The sequence below is a fragment of the Lethenteron reissneri genome, chromosome 37, assembly GCF_015708825.2.
Source record: "Lethenteron reissneri isolate LAM-NWPU_2019-01 chromosome 37, ASM1570882v1, whole genome shotgun sequence".
In the NCBI taxonomy this organism is placed as follows: domain Eukaryota; kingdom Metazoa; phylum Chordata; class Hyperoartia; order Petromyzontiformes; family Petromyzontidae; genus Lethenteron; species Lethenteron reissneri.
This window is the reverse complement of record NC_083815.1, coordinates 3,629,416-3,652,656: the sequence shown is the minus strand read 5'-3', so window position 1 is coordinate 3,652,656 and position 23,241 is coordinate 3,629,416. Positions and strand designations below refer to the sequence as shown.

At 46.4% G+C, this 23,241-nt stretch overlaps 1 protein-coding gene across 1 annotated transcript in view; it reads right to left on the bottom strand.

Annotated features, from left to right (window-relative positions):
- Positions 1-23,241, bottom strand: part of GOLGB1 (golgin B1) — a 51,674-nt gene that overhangs the window by 24,218 nt on the left and 4,215 nt on the right. The window contains exons 2-16 of the mRNA XM_061566503.1: positions 22,317-22,529; positions 20,235-20,393; positions 18,269-18,478; positions 17,035-17,163; positions 16,281-16,451; positions 14,255-14,428; positions 12,944-13,066; positions 12,041-12,154; positions 10,642-11,011; positions 10,094-10,170; positions 9,642-9,741; positions 8,481-8,620; positions 6,096-6,193; positions 5,287-5,476; positions 1,580-1,684 (exon numbers count right to left, since the gene is read on the bottom strand). Of these exons, the coding sequence (XP_061422487.1) occupies positions 1,580-1,684; positions 5,287-5,476; positions 6,096-6,193; positions 8,481-8,620; positions 9,642-9,741; positions 10,094-10,170; positions 10,642-11,011; positions 12,041-12,154; positions 12,944-13,066; positions 14,255-14,428; positions 16,281-16,451; positions 17,035-17,163; positions 18,269-18,478; positions 20,235-20,393; positions 22,317-22,403 (2,247 nt within the window). The 5' untranslated portion in view covers positions 22,404-22,529. The remainder of the gene's footprint in view (positions 1-1,579; positions 1,685-5,286; positions 5,477-6,095; positions 6,194-8,480; positions 8,621-9,641; positions 9,742-10,093; positions 10,171-10,641; positions 11,012-12,040; positions 12,155-12,943; positions 13,067-14,254; positions 14,429-16,280; positions 16,452-17,034; positions 17,164-18,268; positions 18,479-20,234; positions 20,394-22,316; positions 22,530-23,241) is intronic.

Here is a 23,241-nt window from a genome sequence, read left to right as displayed (position 1 = left end):
TGTTGACAGAATGTTAGGTAAAGGAGATAAACCATCTGAGAGGATGTCCACTGCAGAGATGAAGCGATTTAATAATCTTGTGGGCAGGTTCGAGGCCGATGATTTCATCACAGGATGACGACAGATGACAATCACTTGCAAAGGCCTTCATCCAGCAGTGGATTGATCAAGGCTCATAATAGCTTAAAAATCTATATCTAATACTATTTTTACATTGCTCAGAAACAACATGAAGCTAGTAAAACCAGTTGAATGAGTGAGCCTTTATGTTCTCTCAAAGTAAATACTGTCGTGTAAAGTAAATGTCACCAAATCCACCGTGCTTTCAAAACCCGATTACACTGTCATGGTAAAACCAAGGCCATAATGGTTTACCCACTGAGGTTACACATTTTTTCACATGGTATGAATGGAAATAAACTTAAGGTAATGGTTCAAGATTTCTCTGAGGTGTCTGACCAAAGCTGCACCATTTCTCGTGGCAATAATATTACCACTAAAGCCACAATGAGTGTCTTTTTCAGGAGGGTCCTGCATTGGGATGTGTTTTGGCACAGCACCTATTACATTTTAGGATGTTAACTATAGGAAGAAAGTGGAGAACCCCTAAGACACCCATGAAAAACAGGGGGGGGGGGGGGAAATACAAAATCCACAAAGGTGCCTGAGCCAGGAATTGAACCCAGGTGATTGCTTGTCGCAAGGCACGAGTGTTGCCACTGCACCATCCTGATGCGCTACTAATGCGTTGTCATGATGATGAAAAAAAAATAGGCTTTACCCTTTACGGCAATAACACAGGTGTTAAAAAAGGGTCCCATAGATATTATCTCATTAATTCATGCGTAGCCTAATATCCTCTATACATTATTGATAATTATTCATGACAGACAGTGTGTTCGGTCCTAAGAAAATTTTAATAAATGTTCCTTGAGCAGCAATGCAATCAAATATGACGTCACGTTTGTGGATGGGTGACTCAGGAGGCTAATGCTATGTCAGAGCACTGAGCAATTGACACTAAGGTTTTAGAAATATTCACGTCACCTGCTGCACAAAAACTCGTGTTTTAACCAGCTTGTTACATAAAAGAGGTTAATGGGTTTATCTCTAACACCAGTAGATAAAACACATGCCATACTTGAAAAACTAGAATATAAAATGTTGGTATCTTACTTTCCAGTTATGACAATTTTTTTAATCCTGATTTGATTTTGAACACTCATTACAGGGAATATAAAGGTTGTGCTCCAGGTACTAATATTTAAAAAAGCACTTCAGAAGTAGCTCTGCGAGATCATCCAGGATAATTATAACACAAGGCGGGGTTACAGTGCTAGCTGCGAGCAAAGCAAATGGAAATTTCTCCATCCCACAACATGACCGCAACAATACAATCGAAACCCATTTTTTGGAAACGAACGCATCCGAGAGGACATCCACACAAAAGAAGATTGAGCTCCTGTGCAGGTGCTGGGTGTATCGTTACATTGTGGAATATTGGGAGATGGTGGCAGCTTCGGGAAGAACTGCAGTGGATTGACCATGGCCGATGATTACGATACCGAGAACACGATACCTTGTCCTTGGTGGCTTCTAGTGTCTTGTTGAGGATGTCGACCGCGTTCTGCAGTTCACTAAACTCCACATCGCGGGCTTCATGTTTCACTGTCAATTCTTCAAGCTTCAGAAAACAAGAGACAACCCCACAGTCAGTCAGGTGGTCCATGTAAAAAAGAAAAAAACTCTGAACGTCCATATCCGTGATGGATTAAAAGAAAATATCTGCTGTAACATTTCACACATATGCACTGACACGTAATTATCAGTGTTATCATAAGGGATTTAAAAGTCAAACAATTTATTTATAAAAATCTATTCTTACACTCACAATACACGCATGTGAGAAGTGACATTTTTAACACGATTTACACAAACCATATGCAAATGACATGCCAATGTTGCTATTCAACAATTTAAGCTAACAAACCTGCACAAACGAGATTTTTTTTTTAAATTACTACAAATAAAATTGTAAAAACAAAACGGAATCCATTTGTTGAACTGAATTATCACCCTTGAATCGTGATAAGTCACCACATCATTGGGAGGGAGGGAGGGGAATAATTACGTGCCCAGCTATCATTAACCAGGGCCAGACTTTTATTTTAATGCGGAAGACATGTACAAAAAGGTCGACAGGAACGCCTACGCAGTGTGTAATATTAGGCAATGTCAGAGCTCACAATGTTTGCGCGGCACTCAAGTTTTGTGGCATACACCCGGACCACTGTTGGTGGTAGCGCGTAAGATACCACGCAGACACCTTGGGTGAACTGGATTGAGGTCAAAACTGGTGTCACAGGAAACCCTATGCAACTCCAGTTCTACTAATCCCACACCGCCCTTCCACTGTAGCAATGTATTAACAGATTTTACTGGGACAGAAGAAGAGGGTCAAGGTCCCACCCAGACAACCAAAACAAACAAACTTCATGGGTCCGCTTTGATGACAAGCAATCACTAACAGTGCACAATCACAAACCGTTTGACATTAAACAATGTGGCTAAAGTAAACCCTACTGTACACGTACAGCCATAATGCCAATCTCTACTGCTTGATCAGGGCCTTCCCATGCCGTGTGACTCCATGACGGTTATTTGACCATACCTCACCATGCCGGTCAAGCCGGCGAAGGTGAGAAGCATAAATGTAGGAGCAAAAAAAGTTACACTAAAGTACAATAACCACGCATATCTCTGCAATTCCATCTGCTGCACACCATGTAGCTCTGCACCCCATGACATAGTCACTGGTCCAGGCACTATCCAGGATCAATCCTGCTTAGCGTCCGAGGATGTGACACGATGATTCGGTCTTGCCCGTGTCAATGCTGCCGGATTTTGTCACACTGTCCAGAGATGTTTGAAATAGTTGTGAGTATGAGGTCTCCTGTATGGTCGTCTTAAGAAAAACCAAATCTCTAAAAAGGTTCACTGTATTTAAACAAACCCTTGCTGCATTCATAACAAATGGACAGGCAAATGTAACACGCTTGCCTTGCCTCATTATATTAACCTGGCGGCAAAGGCAAAGCTGCCACACAGCTGGAAACGATTACAAAGCTCTGCTAGCCATTGCCCCATCTACATTCGCCTGGAGGTATCGTTGCCGTCAGTGAATGGGGTCTACAGAGAAGATGGGAGGGCAGGGGAGCCACACACCACACGAAATAACTACGATCCTGACACTGCTAAAACAAACCACAAACGCAAACCTGAATCGCATGTCGAATAAGTTCATACTATCTGCAACAAACTACAATACATTATTATTCTCCTCCACGATGGCAACCCAGGGCCCAAGTCGTTCTGTGCAGTGTGCACGCTTCACTGTAACTGTACTTCCTGGATATTCAATCGCAAAGGAACACACACACACGCACAATTCCACTTCAAAGTGGTAGCCGCCCTCGTGACAAATGAATGACACCGGAGCGGCTCAGCTTTGGGAGCGAGGATGACAACGCGAGTCAATTTACCTTTCCCCACCCGTCCGTGTGGCGACGTTTCAGGGCTGCAGGCCAAGCAAGCTCGCTCGCTGCGAGGGAACTCAACGTCTTAGCGGCCAGCGGGTCGCATCTGCCACGTTTACAGCCTGTACCAACGCTGGCAAGAACCGCGGGGGTGTTTATGCGGGAGGCCACCACCAGCGTGAAAGTTTAAACGCCGTAACAAAGATTAACACCCTCCCACCCCCGCCAAATAAATAAAAGCCCTCACTACTTAAATCGAGTGTATTTGTTTTTTCGACGAGGTGCAAGTTCGAGGAATGTAGAAGGAGCAGAGTGGGGCTCCCACCCTCCCCTCTAAATGACTCTTTAAAGGCCGATTATACCCAACCTCGCTAACACCCCCACCCCTATCTCGACTGTCGACTCGTCCAAGTGATCTAATATAAACATTCCACGATTTCAATGGCACAGGATGCTCAAACTCAATGTGTACTTAATGCATCAAGAGACTTGGCGTGTCGTTTACATCTGGAATAGTATATAGTGAATACTATTATTATCATCACTATCTGGAAATAGATGCAATGCTGCATCCTTCATTTTGTAAAATGGAATGTCCTTGAGTTTAAATATATGAAATGCAATGTTATTTATACCCGTGAGAATTTTCAGTATCCATAACTTAAAAATAATCATTTTTACCCAAAGTGGAATAGTACAACATAAAATACTGTCTAACCCAAAAACGTTTATTATTATGAATAAAATACTGTACATGTACTGTATATCCTTTTTGCCAGTCCTGCTGAATGAGTGCCTCCCAACACCATGCGGATTACTGGACCATACTTCACCATACCGATCAGTGGAGGTTGATGGTGGGCAACAACAGACACGAACACATAGAAAGTACAGTACAACAACATTTTGCTGCACGGCCAATAACATGGCGATCGCCCATCCAAGAACTATCCCGGCTCCTAGCTGCTTAGCATCAAATCTCTTATGAGAATAGGTGCATTCCGGATCACTTAGTCACATTAACACGCGCATTCGAGTATGCACACATGAACAATGAGCATTCACGCGGCCAACGCGGTTGAATTATTACGTAAAATAGATGCAAGTCAGCAGCGGTAATAGTTGATCTTTGCAACCATTTAAGACTCCACTGAGACCAGGAGTTTCTTTTGGAAGGGGGAACACCTCAGGGTTTGAATAAGCACTGTACACTACCAAGAAGCTGAAAAACTGCCACGTGTATAAAAAAAATATAGCGTGTAAAATATTATAAGCCGATCCGGTCCGGTGGTGCAGTGGTTAGAGTGCATGACCCACAATTGGAAGGTTGTGAGTTCACATCCTGCTTGGGGTCGTCTCCCCCCTTTTAGTTATCTGGGGTCAATAAAAACGACTACAAGTTTTTGTGTTTCATCGGTTAATGTGGTTGAGAAATTAGGTCTTAACCTGGGTAGGTGACATTTATACCGCATTCTCAGAACGTAACAGGAGATAAGCATCGGCCTATGCTGGTTTCAGAGGGAAACCACTTTAGATGTTTACGACCGGGCATTATCGATTCACGAATAATAAATAAATAAACAACTCTCACGCACACACGACACACGCATCGAACCGTGCAAGCGATTTCAACTGTGGCTGGGAATCGAACAAGGGTATCCAGCTTTGTAGTACTGCGTGGAAAGTGGTGGGGGGGGGGTGTAACGGAGTGGGGGGGCGGGGCAGGATGGCTTCGCGCGCGGCTCCTTACGCTGCGCCTGGCGCTCTGCAGCTGTGCGGCCGTCTCGGCTGCGCGAGCCTCCCACGCCTGCAGGTGCGACACTGATGCCTGCGCCTGGCCCAGCTGCGCCTCCGCTTGGGACGTCCTCTCGCCGGCCTGGGCCAGCGAGCGCTCCGCCTTGGCGAGCGAACCCGACAGCAGCTCCCCATGCTCCGTCAGCCTAAGGGAGGGAGAGAGTCAATTGAGAGGGGGCAGGCGAACAGCTGGAAGTCATAACGTTACATACGCGTGGTGGAATCGTAATCATCATAATAACGGTGATGTTTATTGATTCAGGAAAGCCTCGCTGGGGCTTATTTATATAGGGTTATAATGATTCACGATTCACCACACCCGCTGGCGATTCCAGCAGGTGGTGATGATTCAGGATCGTGATGAATTTTAAGGATCGATCATATTTCTAAGTTTGTCAATGTAGCAGCCTCTAAGAGTCACGTAAGCCCATGACGTACAATATATACGAATATAAAAAAATATATTATTGGAGCCATGAAATGATGAATGCATCGCGAGCCTCAATATTAGTCGATGAGCCAATATATCTTTATACCTCTAGTCTTAAGGCTCCTGAGTGTGTAATTCAATATTTTAATTGTGTATTAATATGCATGTACACTGCACATGCTTTGTTATTTTATCACTCCAAAACACGTATCAAAAAGGACTTTAATCTCAGTTTTAGTCCTGGATGAAAAAACACACGACGCTGGCACATTACTCTATCATTTACACATTTGTGATTGTGAGTGAACTGGTTGAACTAGCACGCGCAGACTCACTCTTTAATTTTGTCGTTCAAGGTGGAGACGAGCGAGGCTTTGCTGTCGATATCAGCCATGCTCGCAGACAGGCGGATTTGCAGAGCTCCGTTTTCGCGCTGCAACGTGAGGCACGCAACAATTGAAAGTTACGACGACGCTTGGATGTTCACCTATCTGCCCGCGAAAAAAAACTGCTTTGCCAAAAGCAGCAACTAAACACAAATCCTCATCGGCTAAGTTATATCTACTGCTGGATGATGGCTTCCCTAAACTGTTGCCATCACTCAGTCGTACAATTAAACAACCCAACTAGTTCGTGCACATGAGCTGATTTCATCACTCCATCTCCACAGAGTTTACATATTTCTGGACATACCCTACTCTGGCTGCCACTCCACCATTTCTCTCAAACACTAGAAGAGCTATCATTCCGTCCAGAAAATGGTCGTGTCCAAGCCCATTTACTTTTCTTCATGGTCGGTATGAGTCTCCAACTTTTGTTTGCTCACATAAACCATGCGTTCCTCATTCTGTCGATCAGTGTAATCCTAAGCATAGATTGAAAACTCGTTCTCAATTGAAAACGAATTTCTTTAGAACTGCTTTTTGTGTTTAGTTTGTTATCCTCCCCCCCCCACACCTCGGTTTAGCACGGTTGGCTACGTACAGGCCCCAAAGAAGTTCAACATACATACATAAGCATGCAACATCCCTACGCTTCTTATCGCACGTTTCAACTGAATCGGTCATGCACCCTCGCCCCCTTCACAAACCCGCACTGACCAGCAAGGTTGGTCAAACAACTTTCACGAGTGAGACAGCAAGGGAAGGCCTTCGTACTGCCGTGGACTGACAGAGACGCAACAGGTATTAAATTAATGTTTGTAACTTTAAAAATAACTTTGCCGATGCTGTTGTTTGCCTGCAGCCATTTCTTGAATTGTATAAAAGGCCAAGTATGAACAAAAATAATATTACTGTACAATTATCATACGAAGACAAAAATTCCCCGTGGAGCCATCCAGGCTATTATATTTTTAAGCAAGCAACTATTCTGAATAAAATGGATCACAAAGTGGTGGTGTGGACAGTCACTTATCCTGGCCACCTTTGGCTCCCTAAGTTTTAACATTTACACACCACTCCAGGTAGTCGTGCGGGGCTGAGTCGACCTCTTTAAGGCCCAGGTTCCATTCAGATATTTATTACATGCCACTGATGTTCGCCATCGCTGGGCATCGAACCCAGGCCACCAGGTTCGTAGCACAGTGCGCCATAGAATAATTATGCACACACACACACAGTCATACGAATGGAAGTATCTATCTTTCTACACCACAAAAATACTGCATACTGTGAATCAGTGTAGCCGAAGTGGTTGTCACAGCAGGGCGTTGCGTGCAGTGTGGGTATAATTGGAGCCAGCTGTGTTGCCGTCACTAACAAAGGGGCTCTCTGTGTTTTCCCTTTCTGCGGACCAAACCGTAAAGCGTGCAGCACGCACTCGGCCGAGCAAGTAACCGTCGGCACACAGCGTTCAGCGCAGTGTGCACCAACCGCTCGTGCTCATCGTGCGTTCAGAGTATTTGGCTGCTGTAGATTTCCGCATGATAAGCCACTTCCTTGAGCTATCAATTGTGGCCAGGTCGCTTTTGAATAATAACAAATAGCTTCGTGGGCTCTACCTGATAAAATAAAAATAATAGTTAAGTTTCTTTTAACTAATTTGCTTATGTTTCCCTATGCTTTGCACTTCTACGAGTTTTTTTTTTATTTTTTGTTGTTGTAACGTTTGAACTTGCCCCTTCTGGATATCTTTGAAAAAGAGCTTCATAGCTCTTCAGATTTCTCCAAGATAAATAAAGATTCCGAGTGTGAAATGCAAACAAGGCCGGGGTGGATGATAGAATCTCAAAAAGGCACTGAAACCAGATCCAAGTTTCAAAGGAAAATATAATCCTTCAAACTCAATATACACGCGGTTAACTTTGATAGATTATTAAATATATGTGTAATATTACTCAAGTACACGCACAGCCATTTGTCAATCCATGGTACGTTGGTTCTGGAGTAGGGCCATTTCACAATCAGCCCAACTTAAATTGAAACTTTAATCAGCTGTCAAGTGATTTTATTTTCTCCGAGTGACAGTTCCAACTCCAGGAGATCTGTGTGAGGAAGCAAATTTCTGGCTGTCGGGTAGAACGATCTCCATCCCAGCAGCGTCATTCCGCGTCCAACATTTTTACATGGGGGGCCGTGTGGGGTTGTATAGGGCCGTGCGGGGTTGTGTGAGGCCGTGCGGGGTTGTGTGGGGCCGTGTGGGGCCGTGCGGGGTTGTGTGAGGCCGTGCGAGGCCATGTGGGGCCCGTGTGGAGCCTGTGTGGGGCCATGTCATCTCACCTGCAGCTCAGAGATGCGGTCCCTCAGCTGTTCGTCCTCCTCCAGGTCGTGTGCCCGCTCCTCCAACTCTGCCACGCGACGCTGCAGCTGCTGCCGCTCCGTCTCCAGCGCCTCCACCAAACCGCGCATGCCAGGCTCGCCTGGAGCAGAGACCACACACGGAGCAGAAACGGGCACAACTGCCAGAGCCGTCTTAACTGGTTCACTGCGCACATAAAGGAGGTGGCAATGGCAGCTCGTGTCTCCAGGTTGAAAGAGGTAACCAAATTAGTCTTGGGTTTTCCAGTTCTAGGAGATAACGTGTGGAGATGGATTCATTGATTACTGCAGATGTATATTAACAGTGAGCACAATTCTAATTTGCATTGCATATAAATACAACTGCATCTCCAGATGCTTTACAAATATACGTGAAATCTATGTCAGGATTTATATTTGCATGTGTCAGGGCAGCAGAGCATGGAGAGAGGGCAGTGGCACAGCACAAGGAAAAAATTAACCCGTAAAAACAAAGTTTTTCACTATAAATCCTTTATATGCGTGTTCAATGGGCCACAACCCAGCCCACATTGGTCTTTGAAATGGGCGGCTAGAGTCATCTCGTCCTCGGGCTTGAGATGGCTGCCACCTATGGGTCAGATGATTGCCTGCCACCATTAAGCAATTGGTAATTAAATATAAAAAAAAAAAATCCTAAAAAGTGTAACATTTTGGAAAAAAAATTTCACTAATATAAATTGTCACGCACAACGAGTCTGTGTGCAAAATGTCAGCTCGATTGGATCACGGGAAGTGGGTTAAAAAACGACCGAAAGATTTGCACGGTCGTAAGCACGCAAGCAAGCAAGCAAGTGAACTTAATATAAAGGATTTAAAAAGTAACTGGGACCCTACACCATGAGCCACGTATACAACCGGGGCAGCCAGGGCAGCACCTGGGACTCATTGATGGCCTAATCGGTGCTCTTTCCAACAACGTATTATTAGTCAATTACCTTTCTGGGTGTGGCGCTTCGGTAAGAGCAACCGACTCAGGATGGGAAGGCTGCGGCTTCAAATCCCGGTCATAAGTCGACAAAGCACATGACCCCCTACACGTATATAAAAATGAGTAGCACTCTGTGTCAAGTCTACAGTGGGGGAATAAGTCGTGGCACAAACCTGTCGCGCTGTCGCCATCCTCTGAGGAGCTGTGGACGCGAGAGGCAGGGATGGGGGCTTCTACCAGGTCAGTAGGGACGTCATCAATGTACCCGGGTTCCTGTAACAAAACCACGTGCGACTAATAGCTAGTCATCCACTCATTCATTCAAGGTGATAGCTGATCTGCAATGATATGTGCGTGTGCTTGATCGAATATGCTTCTGCAAATGTCCTTTTTTTAATCATTGGAGCCTATTTTGAATGAACTATAATATGCCATAAAAATTAGTAAATGCGGAAAAAAAACTGTTGTTTCCCCACTTGTGTGAGATACGAATGGCATTCGTATTTTCTTTGAGAGAAAAATCCCCTGATTGGCATGATCACAAAAGTACAGGGTGATAATTAACACAAACGGGCATGGCTACAATGAAGACAAAAGGGACACACAGATGGAGGGCAACGCTCACAGGGGTTCTGAGTAAACTGCTCCCCACAGCGGCCACTTGCTTCTGTTCCAGTTCAGCCAGCCTTGATGAGAGCAACTCTGCAAAGCACGGGCACAGCATTACACAGGATACGATGTGAGCTCTCCAGTGTCCACACCCTATGCTCTTCAGAAGCAGCTAATAGTAAGATGGTAAGTGGTATCCCGAGATAAGCAACTGCTCACTCGAACCAACTGAATTTGGGGGGGGCAAAATTCCATTACGCTCAGTTAAGTTTTACCCAATTAATTAGTGCAGCTAAGGATGCATGTAGTAGTCGATTTTTTTAAAAATTGCGGCCCGTTTCAGTGTTAAGTATCATGTGGCCATAGGCTGCGTGAGATGAAGTCACGGACCATATTCAGCCCTCAGACTGTAAGGTTCCCCAACTCTGCCCTATAGCTTTAGAAATCCCCACGCTAATCTATTTTAACCGAAGCTATTTTAAAGGAGCACTTGATCATTTAGCTCAGGAAGTGTGCAATTGCAATCGGCCGGTTCCGTTCACGTGGCCGTGCGGTCCGACGCACCGTTCTGCGCCTTCAGCTCGTCGAAGGAGGCGATCCTCAGCCGCAGGCTGCACCTCTCCTCCTCCTCCTCTTCCATCTCCGTGAGACGATCCGTCACCGCCTCCCCTCCACCACCGCCATTCTCCATCACCGCGGGTGGGTAGGCCCCGGATTCTCCCGCTGGCCGAGCTGCTTCCGAGAGTTCGTCTGCCGCCACCACCACCACCACCGCTGCCGCCGCCGTCGCGGACGGCTGAGCTTGAGCGTGCGGTTTGGGTCGATTCTGCCGCAGGTCCCGGAGCTGCGCCTTGAAGACGTGGCGCTCCGCATCAAGACGACCCTGCAGGTTCGAGTGCTCCGACTGCAGTCGCGACAGCGTCTCCGTCAGACTCTGGACAGGGGGGGGGGGGGGAAGAAATTACATTGATTTGGTATTTATCAGTTTTCTTCTCTTCTCCCATTCAGGAGGAGGTCATTGGGTCCAAAAACTGTGGGCAGAAGTTCTCCACTGTTGGTGATTATATAACATCCATTGCTGATGTTTCTACATCATCCTCTCCATTGGTTTCAATTAAGTTTTTTTGCCCCAATTGCTTTACACGCATCCAATTGGTATCATGTCATGAGTTGGGGATGGTTCGCCACTCACTCAGACCAACTGAAATCATTTAAGAACCGCGTGCAACTGAGATTAAAGTTGAGCTGTTTTAAGGAGAGCCCTCCTCCAGAACCAACTTACCAGGCATATGTCAGTGCCTAGTCTAACCCTGTGGGTGCTTTTACTTTCTTTGCATTTTTTTACCCAATTAAATGCTAATTGTGTCACGACATTGAGTACATTTTCATTTGGAAACTCTGCAGCGAGCAGTGCATCACATTGTGCCACTGAACGACACCATAGGAGGCTGTCAGAACGACGGTCCCTTCACTGGGCCTCTTTTTCTTGTTTTTGGTTGTCTTACACAATCAGACAACGAAACAGATCTCCATGGAAATTTGTCCAAATGTTGGAAATGGAAAGACGTTCGTATAACTCCTCAACAGAACAAAGTTTAGAACATTACCCCACATGTGAATGGGCTTTAAGCACTGCTCTATGGAGCCTTATGGTAAGATACATTGACTTTAGTCCGAGTGGGTTATTTTTCATACAATTACAAATTCAAATAGGATGAGTCATTCAAAGAGAAAACTTTATTTGAACCTGAAGGTGTAAACCAACCACCAGTGGCGATACCACTCAATATTAATAATTTCTAATGTACACAAATGATATGGATATATTTATAAACAAAACAAGCAATATGGTTAAAAAAATCGATTCGTGAATATAATCCCAGCTCCAAATTCAATTAATCGCTCAGAGGATGAGTCATCTCATGCCTGAAATCTACTGCATAAACCTATCACTTGCACTGACCTTGATCTTGTGGTCCCGGCTGTCGACTTCCCTCTGCAGCATTCCGACCACCTGAGTCCTTCCAGCCAGAACCTCTTCCTTCTCCTGCAACTTCTGCTTCAGTGACTTGAGAAGCTGTCGGTGAAAAAGGAGAGGGGAGGTGGCGCGAACAGTCACATGACGTTGCACGTCAGACAAAGTTTGTTGTCCTTCCCACACACTTCCGATTAGCACGGTTGGCTATGTACAGTACAAAATAAGTTCAACATACAAACCGGTGCCATCTTTTACAATTTGATTCAAGTTGTGCTAATTGCATCACGATATGAGAAAACAACTCTTGCGGTGAGTTTGTGCACCACCTTCTGCCCCATAGCTAAACAAAAAAAAACACAATGTAGCTGGTACTGGCCAAACATCCCAATGCTGAAACATTATCCGACTGGGATTACACAAAGCAACATCAGAGCTACTGCGTAAATTTAGCAGAACCCTCCTTAAAGCTTCTTGAAAACCTGTGAAAATCTGATTTCTTGAGCCAAGAATCTTAATACTCAAAATAAATAACTGCTCCAGAAGACAATGTGTCACGTGTATGAATTTTCTTAACGTCTCAAGAGTCACGGTCATTTATGTCCGTGAAAGTGTGCATCAGACATTGCATTATTGTTATTACTACTACTACTATGTGTTTGGATATGCATTTGGCAGTCTGGGCATGCACCCATGGCGCCTGTACTCTGTCCCGTGACCTGCTGTCAGTGAGCTTTCGACACTTCACGTGGCCTCGGAGTGCAGCTGGCTGAGGGCACAAGCGCCGTGGTGACGTGTCCGCCACTTAGTGGCATATGGCGGCTGTTGTTGTTGTTGCTGTTGCACCCACATGCAAGCACAAAGCATGGAGCGACGGATGCAAGGTCACACCTGCTGGAGGTCGGCACTGGCGTCCGACTTGGCTTCGATGAGGAAGAGTTCCTGCTCATGCCGCCGTGACTGCTCCTGAAGATGCCCATCCTTCTCGAGCACCATCTGCTTCAGCATGCGTGCCTGCGTTTTATAAATGCAAGTGAAAAAATACGACAAGGAATAACAGTGTCACTTTTTTAGTCTGTTGTAATGCTACCACAAACAACTCAGGTCATAAACAAAGCAGGGCAGAGCTTCGTGTGGTTCTACCCATGGTGGAATAGCGGTTTCAATTCATTACCTAGGGGCACTAAATGTGAATTGCAAGGGGGGGATGACCCCTGCTTTGAATTGGGAGGGAGGGTAGCACCTCTGGAAATGCCACACAGGACACGAGTAAAACTAGTAAACCTGCCCTGGTTGGTGCTAATGATTGCAATGGTCCTAACCTTAACTTGCTTGCATGCTGGTATATTCTTGCGTATGTATGTAGAACTTATTTCGCACCGTACATAGCCAACCGTGCCAATCGGAGGTGCGACATATATGCATTGATGCTTAGAAACTTATAAGCCAGATTAGCTAGCCTGGAAATAGCCCAGTTAATGTATGGTGGATTGCTTAAATTCCTCATTTTAGTTTACGGAGTTCACAGTGGTTATAAGAAAGGTCCCATGATGTTCACAGTGGTTTACTGCGTGGGCGATGGTCTACTCATTTCTTCGACAATCGCACTCTGGGCATCATTTGAAATTTAACTCGTGAAAAGGTGGATCTGCAGGGACATGTACGCATGCAATGTAACGTGGACCACTGCTTTCGAGGAACACGAAATCAAAGAGACTCTTTAGTTGGCTCGGTGATCAGGTGCTAACATGATAATGGTGTTTGCCCAAATTTTTTCCCATTTCTCTGGGACACTAATTCCTAAATTTACAAAAGCTCCGGCTGCACGTACTTTGTGGTGCCAATGCTGTAATTAGCTACGGGGGCTGCCCCCTTCCGAAACTATACATCCTACCACATAACACCATATTTACAGTTAACTTAGTTATGCTGTCTGCAATAAGAGCAGTCGGCGTGGCCAATATATTGAAAAAAAACTACAATGACTTAAGCCTGTCCACGAAGTGGCTTATCATGTGGAAAGCTAACAAATCTAATCACATGTTTCTGAATGTGGAGGGGAAACACAGGAGGACCCGGACAAAAATCAACACGACCACAGGGGATCGAACCCACGACCTCCTGCATACCCGGGCGAGGGAGTTGACATCTCGCCACTGCAGCGCCCCTAAATGACGAAGATGATGACGAAGCGTGACTCACGTTCTCTTCGTAAATGCTCTCCCTCTGTTGGAAATCGTCTCGCATCCTCTGTGCGCCCTCTTGCGCGAGAGCGAGTTTCTCGTCTCCGCCCTCCACTTTGCGCGTGAGAGACGCGATGAGGGTGGCCTGGTCGCGAGCCACGCCCTCGCTCGCGCTGAGTCGAGCCTGCAGATCCTGCCGACCGACGGGGACCGAGGGAGGAAGGGCAGGCACAGCGAGAGGACGTTATCGGCAAAGCGGAGTGGGCGTTGGTGTGGGAGGCTGGGAAAAAATCTGCTCACTTTCCATAATGAAATATCTGTATCTGTCAACGCGAGTGCACTTCAAAAAGTATTATGGTTTGTGTGTTTTGTATTTTTCTTTGCTGTGTTGATTCATGTGGACTGAGTTTGGAAACAGGGTTCTGTGGTGGGGAACAATAGCATAAAAAATATGGTTACGTTATCACAAAGTCTGTTTGTTTTTCTGCTGTAAAATTTTGGTTTGATTGGCAGTGAAGTAAGCAAACATTGCCAGTGACGTAATCAGTGACAGATAAACGTGAGGCAACGTTATTTAGGAGAATTGATGACTACCGCGTGAAACATATAACTAAAAAGTTTGGTAAATCATGCTTTAGGTATGCAAAGTATGAATATATTTTTCTAAAGCATGCAAATGTATTCCTTTAAAATTTGTATTAAAATTATGAAAAAAAAAGAAATATAAAATGCACAAAGGATTAAGAAAAACTGAACTTACGCATTAAATTTACATAATAATGAAGTGTAAAAACTCTTTTACCAAGCATAATACATGGAACCCAGGAGGTCAAATCCTGTCCAGAGTTTGTTTGCTTGAAGAGATGCTGCTGGATAACAACTGTCCAAATGCCCACCAGGCTGATGGACGTTAATGTGACGACACAGATGGATAATAATGAGTTTTTTATTAGCCTAATTGATGCCAGTGCATCACACAACGCTGCGCAATCCGCAAACGTGGAAGCGCATACATTAAGCTGTTTCCAGTGTTAATGAACATGGGTGCAGTTGGAGGTGCGGTAGTTTAATTGTAAGGTGTGCCTGACAGTCGTTCCTTTAGTATGGCAGCGAGCTCAGCAAATGTTTATCTGTTCAAGTCGAAGTTTGTGAGCCATCGTTTGAAATTGGTGAGCGTGGCCGTGATGTATGCTATTGTTACTTCACGACCGGGGTAGTAAAAAGACGAAATCTACCGTGCGGCATTGATACAGTTCAGCAATAGGGTTATTTTTTTACACACAATTACTGAGCACAGGCCAGTGCGTGTGTGCGCGTGTGTGCGCGCATCTTCGCCGGTTAGAAACCTGCCTACGATCCATCCTGGGTTTAATCAGGCTGGATTGTGTGAGGAGCTCACAAATCCTTGAAAGATCTGGGCAAAGTCCCATCGGTGAGCTCCTCCGGCGGGCAAGGCTGCGTTGGCTGGGTCATGTAGCCCGCATGCCCAGCCACCGCATGCCTAAACAGCTTTTGTTCGGCCGGATAGAGAGGGCTAAACGGGCGCGGCATGGGCGAGAGAAGATATGGAGTGATGTGGTGCAGGAGGACGTGGAGCTGAGTGGACTTGCCGATGACTGGTACCAGCGGTGTCAAGATCGGCCTCAGTGATGGAGGCTCGTGAAGGACGCTACTGGGCAGTTGGAGGCAGTCGCCCTCCAACAACAACAGAGGGCGGAGGAACGACGCTCACAACAACGAGCGGAGCGCCGGGTGGCTAAAGCACAGCAAGTTGGCACAGTAGGGAGCACAGGTGGTGCATCAGCCAGTCATCTCAGTCATCTCAGTCAGTTAACCTGTGGCACCTGGGTCTGCTCCGTGACCTCCTGCCAAAGGGCGTTCGACACTTCACGTGGCCTCAAGGTGCACATGGCCTGGCACATGCGTCGTGGTGATGTCACCGCCACTTAGTAGCGAATGGCGGTTGTTGTTGTGCGCGTGTGTGCGCGTGTGTGCGCGTGTGTGCGCGTGCGTGCGCGTATGTGCGCGTGAAGCCAGTGTCTCACCTGGAGCTCCTTAGCGCTGGCGGTGACAGGGGGCGGCGAGTGGCTGTCGGACCCGGCCGACACCTGGAGGTGAACGATCAGCGCCTCCTTCTCCTCCAGCCTGCACCGCATGTCGGCCAGCATGGCGTCCACCTCCTCACCCCGTCGCCGCTGGGCCTCCAGCTCGGCGGACTGCCGCCAGGAATAAGCGACGCGCGCGTGAGCGTGGGTACACTTGATGGCCAATGGCGATTCTTAGCTCCGCTTTGGAGGGTTTGGCTACAAACGCCACCTTGGGATTTGCGGTCTCAGGTAACGCGTTTCGGTGAAGTAAACGTACAACCCGGAAAGCGATGGCAGTGGCTTCATCGGCACTCTCTCCACCAGACGGACTGATTTGGTGGGTGGCCAATACTGGTGATAACACATTGCCTTCAACTTGAAATGATCAATGAAACAACACATTGCACCCAATATCTGCCCCACTGTGGCAAAATGATATTGAATATGCCTGACCTTTGAAGATTTCTGAATCTAAGCAAAGTTGAGCCTGCATAGAAATTGGCTCGTTGACCAACATGATAAAAACATATGTTGAAAGGCTTCTGTAGGGTTATGTTGCGTGCAGCAGAGGGCAGAACAAGTACATTTATTGTTGTACTCCAGCTTTGCTCCTGGCCTTCACAAACCCGCAGACACAAGCTGCCACTGTTGTGAGAATACGATCGTGTTGCCGAGGCAGATGAAGAACAGTGCTTCTGCCTGCCAGGTTTACCTTCTCATCCAGTTGCTGATGCTTCTGAGCAAGAGTGCTCTCCAGCTCATCCACCTTCTTCTTCATGAGCAGCATCTTTCCACGACTCTTGGCATTCTGCTGATGCTGCTCAGGCTCTCCATCGGCAACCTACAGCCATCGCAGGGCACAAGCGATAACGCAACACATTCGAGCTGCTCAGTGACAGGAGGCCAAATCGTAGATCATAAACTTGAGGGCTGGGGCAGTTCACCCTCCTCCCAAATGGCAATTGGATAAATCGTCATGATTAAAATAAATAATCAATTCCCTTTTGTATCGTTGCAGCATGCGGTTGCACCACTAGTGGCTGCAGGGATGATGTGAACCCTTTAAAATAACACGTATCATAACCCATGGTCTATTCACTACAAAACGTAAGGACCTCTCGAAGGCGTAACCATCGCCCCCCCCCCCCCGCCATCATGCAATTCAAGAGTGCATCTACTTCCTGCAGACGAGCTGTATTCATCGCTCAATCTGCCCAGTGAACATCCTCTCACGTGCGTTCTCTCCTTTGGCTGCCAATCCGTCATTAGTCTCGACCAATGGGCATCAACCCTTCGAGTGACATGTAATGCCGGAGCCTGCTTACTGTTGCTAACAGTAAATACGATGTCTCGAAATTGCATTTGCTAGCTTAGAGGTACATGCTTGAAATCACACTGTGCATACATACATCCTGAGCTGAATTATTGGTATTCATTTATGTATTGATGTAGATCATTCCACCCCAAATGAACGCTACATTCAGGTGGCCCAAAATTATAGTGAAAGCTTCAATTGTTGCGAATTATTTAAATGTGCATCACAGGGGTGAGATTTAAGCATTACTATGTCTTCATTGGCTAATTACATTTACGCTGTGACAAAATTATGACATTATACATTTAATCCAATTTAAGAAATCTAATCATCCTTCATATGTTTTCGAGACCTCTTAACAAATTGTCTTGAATTTCCTATTCACGTTTTCAATTGGTAATAACAGCAAATTATTTCCTAACATGCTACACATCTGTCTTCGCTATCAAGTGAATTACGCTCGCTGTGCTCTTTTTTAGTGTTGCTTTCTCAAAGTGCATCCCATCTGCGCTATGCGTAACAACGTAAGCGGGAGGCTAATTTAAATGTCTAAAAGCGCATTAGCCACCAAAGAGCATTCTCTAGGCTCTAGGCACGCCGAGGTCCCACTTGTACCACCGTCCACACCCACCTTCCCCCGCTCATCCCCGCCACGTGGGGTGTCGGGGCCAGGCACGGGTCCTCCGGGTGCTGCCGGCGACCCCTTGGTGTGGGCGGCGGCGGTGGCGGCAGCGGGAGAGGCCTGCTGGATCTGTCTGCGCAGCTCCTCGCACTGGGCTGTCTTTGCCTTCGATTGCAGCCTCAGCTTGGACAGCTTCCCTTCCGCAGCCTGCCGGTCATCCTGGAAAAAAAAAAACAATTGCTGTTGAAAATGCATCGTGGATGTTGGCATCCACCGCTCATTAAGTCATTGCGCACGTGTATGTGCATAGCTGATTTTTGGCGCCGGCATGTAAGGGTCACATCGCAGTGATGGACACACTTATACGATTATACACGTACAGCTCTTTGGTCAATCCCCTGCTGGTTGAGAGGCTTATCGTGCCGCACGGATCATGGGGGTAGTTGAATGCTGGGAGCACAGACTTGGGAACATAGAAGTACTGTACAGCAATAGATTATACTGGTAGGAACCTCCTGGTTACACCAGCCCACAGAGGATTATTGTGTCCGTCCATCCGTCGTGCAGGGAGGGGCTGGGTGGGGAGGGGGGGGGTGGGGAGGGGCTGGGTGGGGAGGGTGGGGCTGGGTGGGGAGGGTGGGAATGGGCTGGTTGGGGAGGGTGGGGAGGGGCTGGGTGGGGAGGGTGGGGAGGGGCTGGGTGGGGGGTGGGAGGGGTGGGGCAGGTCACCCCGTGGTGACCTTATAAAACTCAACGTTTAACCTACTTACGCCGGCTTGTGCCCGCCCTCAGTCGGGCATATTTGCGGAATACAGCACGCCGCCGTTGACCCTGGCCATTGACCGAGCAACCCAACGTTCCTACCAGCTCCCTCCGCAGGAATGTGTTGCTGCACTGCCCTCTGCTAACATTGGTTTTGTAACCTACTGTGGGGGGCATACACCTTTCGTGCTACTGAAATTGTACTATCTTTTGGCATCCATCCCGAAAGAACAAATTCATTGAATTATATTAAACTTCTCCGGAATTTTTAGGTTTTACCACGCGTTGTTCGGCATGCCGTCTGACGTTTCTCTCCACACGCTTGGCGCTTCTGCCGCGTGTGGAGTGAAAATTTAGGAACCAGGCCTAGAACATTCGGCACAAAACCGAAAAAAACGATCTAAAGTTCTACAGCAAAACTGCAAAAATCTGTGCAGTAGCTTTGTAGAACTTTACTGCCCTTGGAGGTTGGTGGGTAGCTCAGGGGACTAATAGTGTGTAAGAGCACTCAGCAGAAACTGCTGAAATTCAGGATTCGAGTTTCAGTCAACATGATTAATTTAGATTTAGACTTAAGACTATTTATTTCAGCAAGAAGGGTCCAATGAGCTGTTAGGCTCTATTTCCAGGGGCGTCCTGCAATGGTACAGGTGTTATACAGTGCAGATCTTTGTTAAACCGGGCTCCCAAGGGTAGTGAATTGATAGTTTCATGCCGGTCTCCAATGACTGAAGCAAAACAGCCATAAGCTTATTTTTGTGTTATTAATTCTGAATATTCAGACTTGTAGAAATAAATATGAATTGTCTAATAGAGTGGAATAAAAAAGTGTGGGCGACCTAGTATGCATAAACGCTTAAATGAATAGACTTTAAAAATTCTGATAAGTCATCTTCCAGGGCAGTTCTTCGCACTGCTAGTTGTCTGTAGGGATATTCTTGAGCGCCATAAAAAAAAAAAACGGTGTGAGCAAACGCAGAAAATAACCTGGGGAAAAATTATCCACACGGTCAGATGATGGCTTATTGTCACGACAACCAATTCCAGCCAAAGGAGAGAAAAACGCCCGCGAGGCTTCCACAACGGAGATGGAGCAATGAAATTGGCTCGAGCTCAGGAGTCAGATTGGACTGTTGTCCTGCGAGACAGTGAGAGATGGCGGCGACTGCGCGGGGGGGATTTAACAATGACCGACGAGATTGTTGGAACTCACCTTCAGCTGCTGATCCAATGCTCTGAGCTGCCCATCCTTCTCGCGAATCAGCTCCTTGAGCTGCGTCACGAGCCCCTCCATCTGCGCCAGCCGTTCCGCCGCATCCTCCCCGGCTGGCGCGATCTCCCCTCTTTCCGAGCCGCCCGCATTCCTCTGGGGCTGCTCACCAGGACAAAGATCCCCCGTATAGCCTTAAAAGACTCGTGGAACATGTGCTGTTAGCAAGCACCTATGAAGGCCGACATGTCACACGATGGGGTGGGTGGGTGGCTAGCACCACACCTTTGTCTCCCTAGTGGCGATGTTTTATACACTGCACCAGGTACTCATGTGAAGCCGAGTCGACCTAGGGGAATCCCAAGACCGGTACAGATAATCGTCACTGGTGTTGGCCGTAAGCGGGAATCGAATTCTGGTCGCCGGGTTTGTAGTGCAAGGTGCTAACCGCTACACTACCGCTCCCCATCAACAAACACGCACACACACTTGCAAGGGTCGTTAACACGCGAGGGTCTCGTTTAAAGTCCACAGCAATCACCGTCAGCACCGTCACGCCACTGTGAGATATTATCTGGATGCAGGATCCCCACAATGGCAATATATTTTTTGTCATACTTACATATTTTGTTACGCTTCAGCAATTACCTGATTATAACTTTGGGAGTTCCTCGGCATGTAATGATGGATTCAATTCATAGATTAAAATGTATACTTAGGCTGACAAACCGTCGATCCAATTGTGCAAATGTGAATCAATAAATTATACTTCATGCAAAATTAGGTGAATTATACACTTGGATTTCGTTGAACGGAGCTAAAAGATAAAATAAACGAGAAACAAACGAGATGGTAAATAACAGGGGAAAAAATACTTGCATAAAATCATGAAAATTCATCGAATCATTGGTGGGAGGATGAACTGTTAAATGCATACCATGTGCTATTTGTTGGATGTAGGCCTCCCCACAATATGTCCACACACATTTGGCCACACACCTATCCGAGCCCCAATTTCATATTCCAACTGCACACACAGCAACAGCTGGCCAACTAAACCCTTCCTGGCTCTAGAGATCCCTATTTGCACACGCCTACCAGACTGGATATGGCCTGGCTAACCACTACACAAACTGGGTCACTGAACAATTATGGGCTTGGAATGTCCTCAGGAGCACTTAGTAATTATCGTGTGCACTACTGTATTGTTGGTAGGACATTTTGATTTAAAAATATATATATTTATATTTGAGACGACAATTTAGCTCAAATAAGCAGTATACACATGAGTAAATGTAGGGGCCCTGTCAAGGGAGAAAGCCTATAACTTTGGCTGGTTGTACAAGGGTCTCTGTGTCACACAGTCGCTTCTGTGAAGAACTCGTGAAAAACAAGCTTCATAAAAACGCGACGTAAACTTGTTACAAGCAGGAAGTTGAATGTTGATTTATGTGCACGACATAACCAATCGCTGCTCGACCACTCAATAAATCTGGGAGTGAAGAATGATCACTAACTGATCACAGTGAAACGCCCCTTACATGCATTCCTGTTGTCTGCGGCTCTTAATTATCTGTGAACCCCAATCAATCCACTTATGTTTTCTTATCAGTGTCTGTTCACGGATAAGAGAAATCCTATGGTAAAATCACCATACTATCCACATTCATCCACTGGTAACAAGAAGACTGCGGGTGTTAAGGTCTTCATATTATCTGCACATTTTTGTGCATAAGAGTTTCCCATAAAAGCAAGCAAATTCAGCCTATTATCTACATTTATCATGTGACCCCGAATAAGAAGAGTTATTTTTACCACTAAAGAAAGTCACCAATAATGTCACCCACATCACAGCAAATGAGAAAGACTTCCACTGCACGAACATTATTTTTGGTTTACAACACATCTTGTTATTGCATGGTCAGCATGACATAATAAATCCTCAAACTAATAAAACGGAAGCACTCTGTAAAATACGTGTGTGCGCGTCTCGGCCGTTAGTATACGCGCGTTGGATTTGGCACGCGGTTTGAGTTATTCAATCGGCGCAGGGTGCACCCCGTGACATGCGTGCGCCGCCTTCACCGAGTCGAGCCGGCCGACGGGTGGCACCTCCTCCACGGCGCCGGCGCCGCTCACTCCCTGGGCGATGCTCGACAGACGGTTCCACATCGCTGCACCCGCGCGCCAAGCCGCCGCCGGGGTCCGTCGGCTCGGTCCGTCTCGCCGGGCGAAGGCGGCGGCGATGCCGTCACCTGCTCGGGACGGTGCAACGACGAAGGCAGCGGCCTAGATCGGCTGCGAAAAAAAAACATGGCACAATTCGGAGATTTAGCGAACCGCTCTCTGCCCGCGGTACTCACACAGTCTAAAAATTCTTTACGATCATGGTTATTAACAAACACTGCCTTGTGACTGCTCTGTGGGAGGGCTATTAACAAAAACATTGCAAAAAGAAAAAACATTCAAGCGTCACCATTAAGACCGCCTTGTAAAAGAAAATATATATATAGTAGGCTGTGTTTCGGGAAATGGTCCTTCGCTGTTGATAGACGGTTCACAGATGTATTGTACTGAATATACTGTTGGAGATCACGCTTGGCACTGTACTGTGTGGTGACCTGGACAAACTGGAAAAGTCAAAGCAAGTTCCGATGTGAACAATTTTATATTGACATACGAACAACATTTATTGCCAAACATCAAATAATAAATATACCCTTAACATAATACCTGTCAACCCCTTATCAGTGCCTACCTTATTGCAGACCAGTTCAGACCTTATTGGTCACCCCGTGCCCTTATAAATCTCAACGTTCATCCTACAAAGTCCCATCACAAGGGAGAAACAAAGACAAATTATTTGTTTTTTCCCGTATTAAAACGGCTGTACGCCGTATGGACCTGTAAATATAATTTCCTTGAACAAGAATATGGGTAAACCGTATGGGTTCACAGGTATGCTTTTGGATAATCAAATATTTATACATACATGCTTCAAAACACTGAC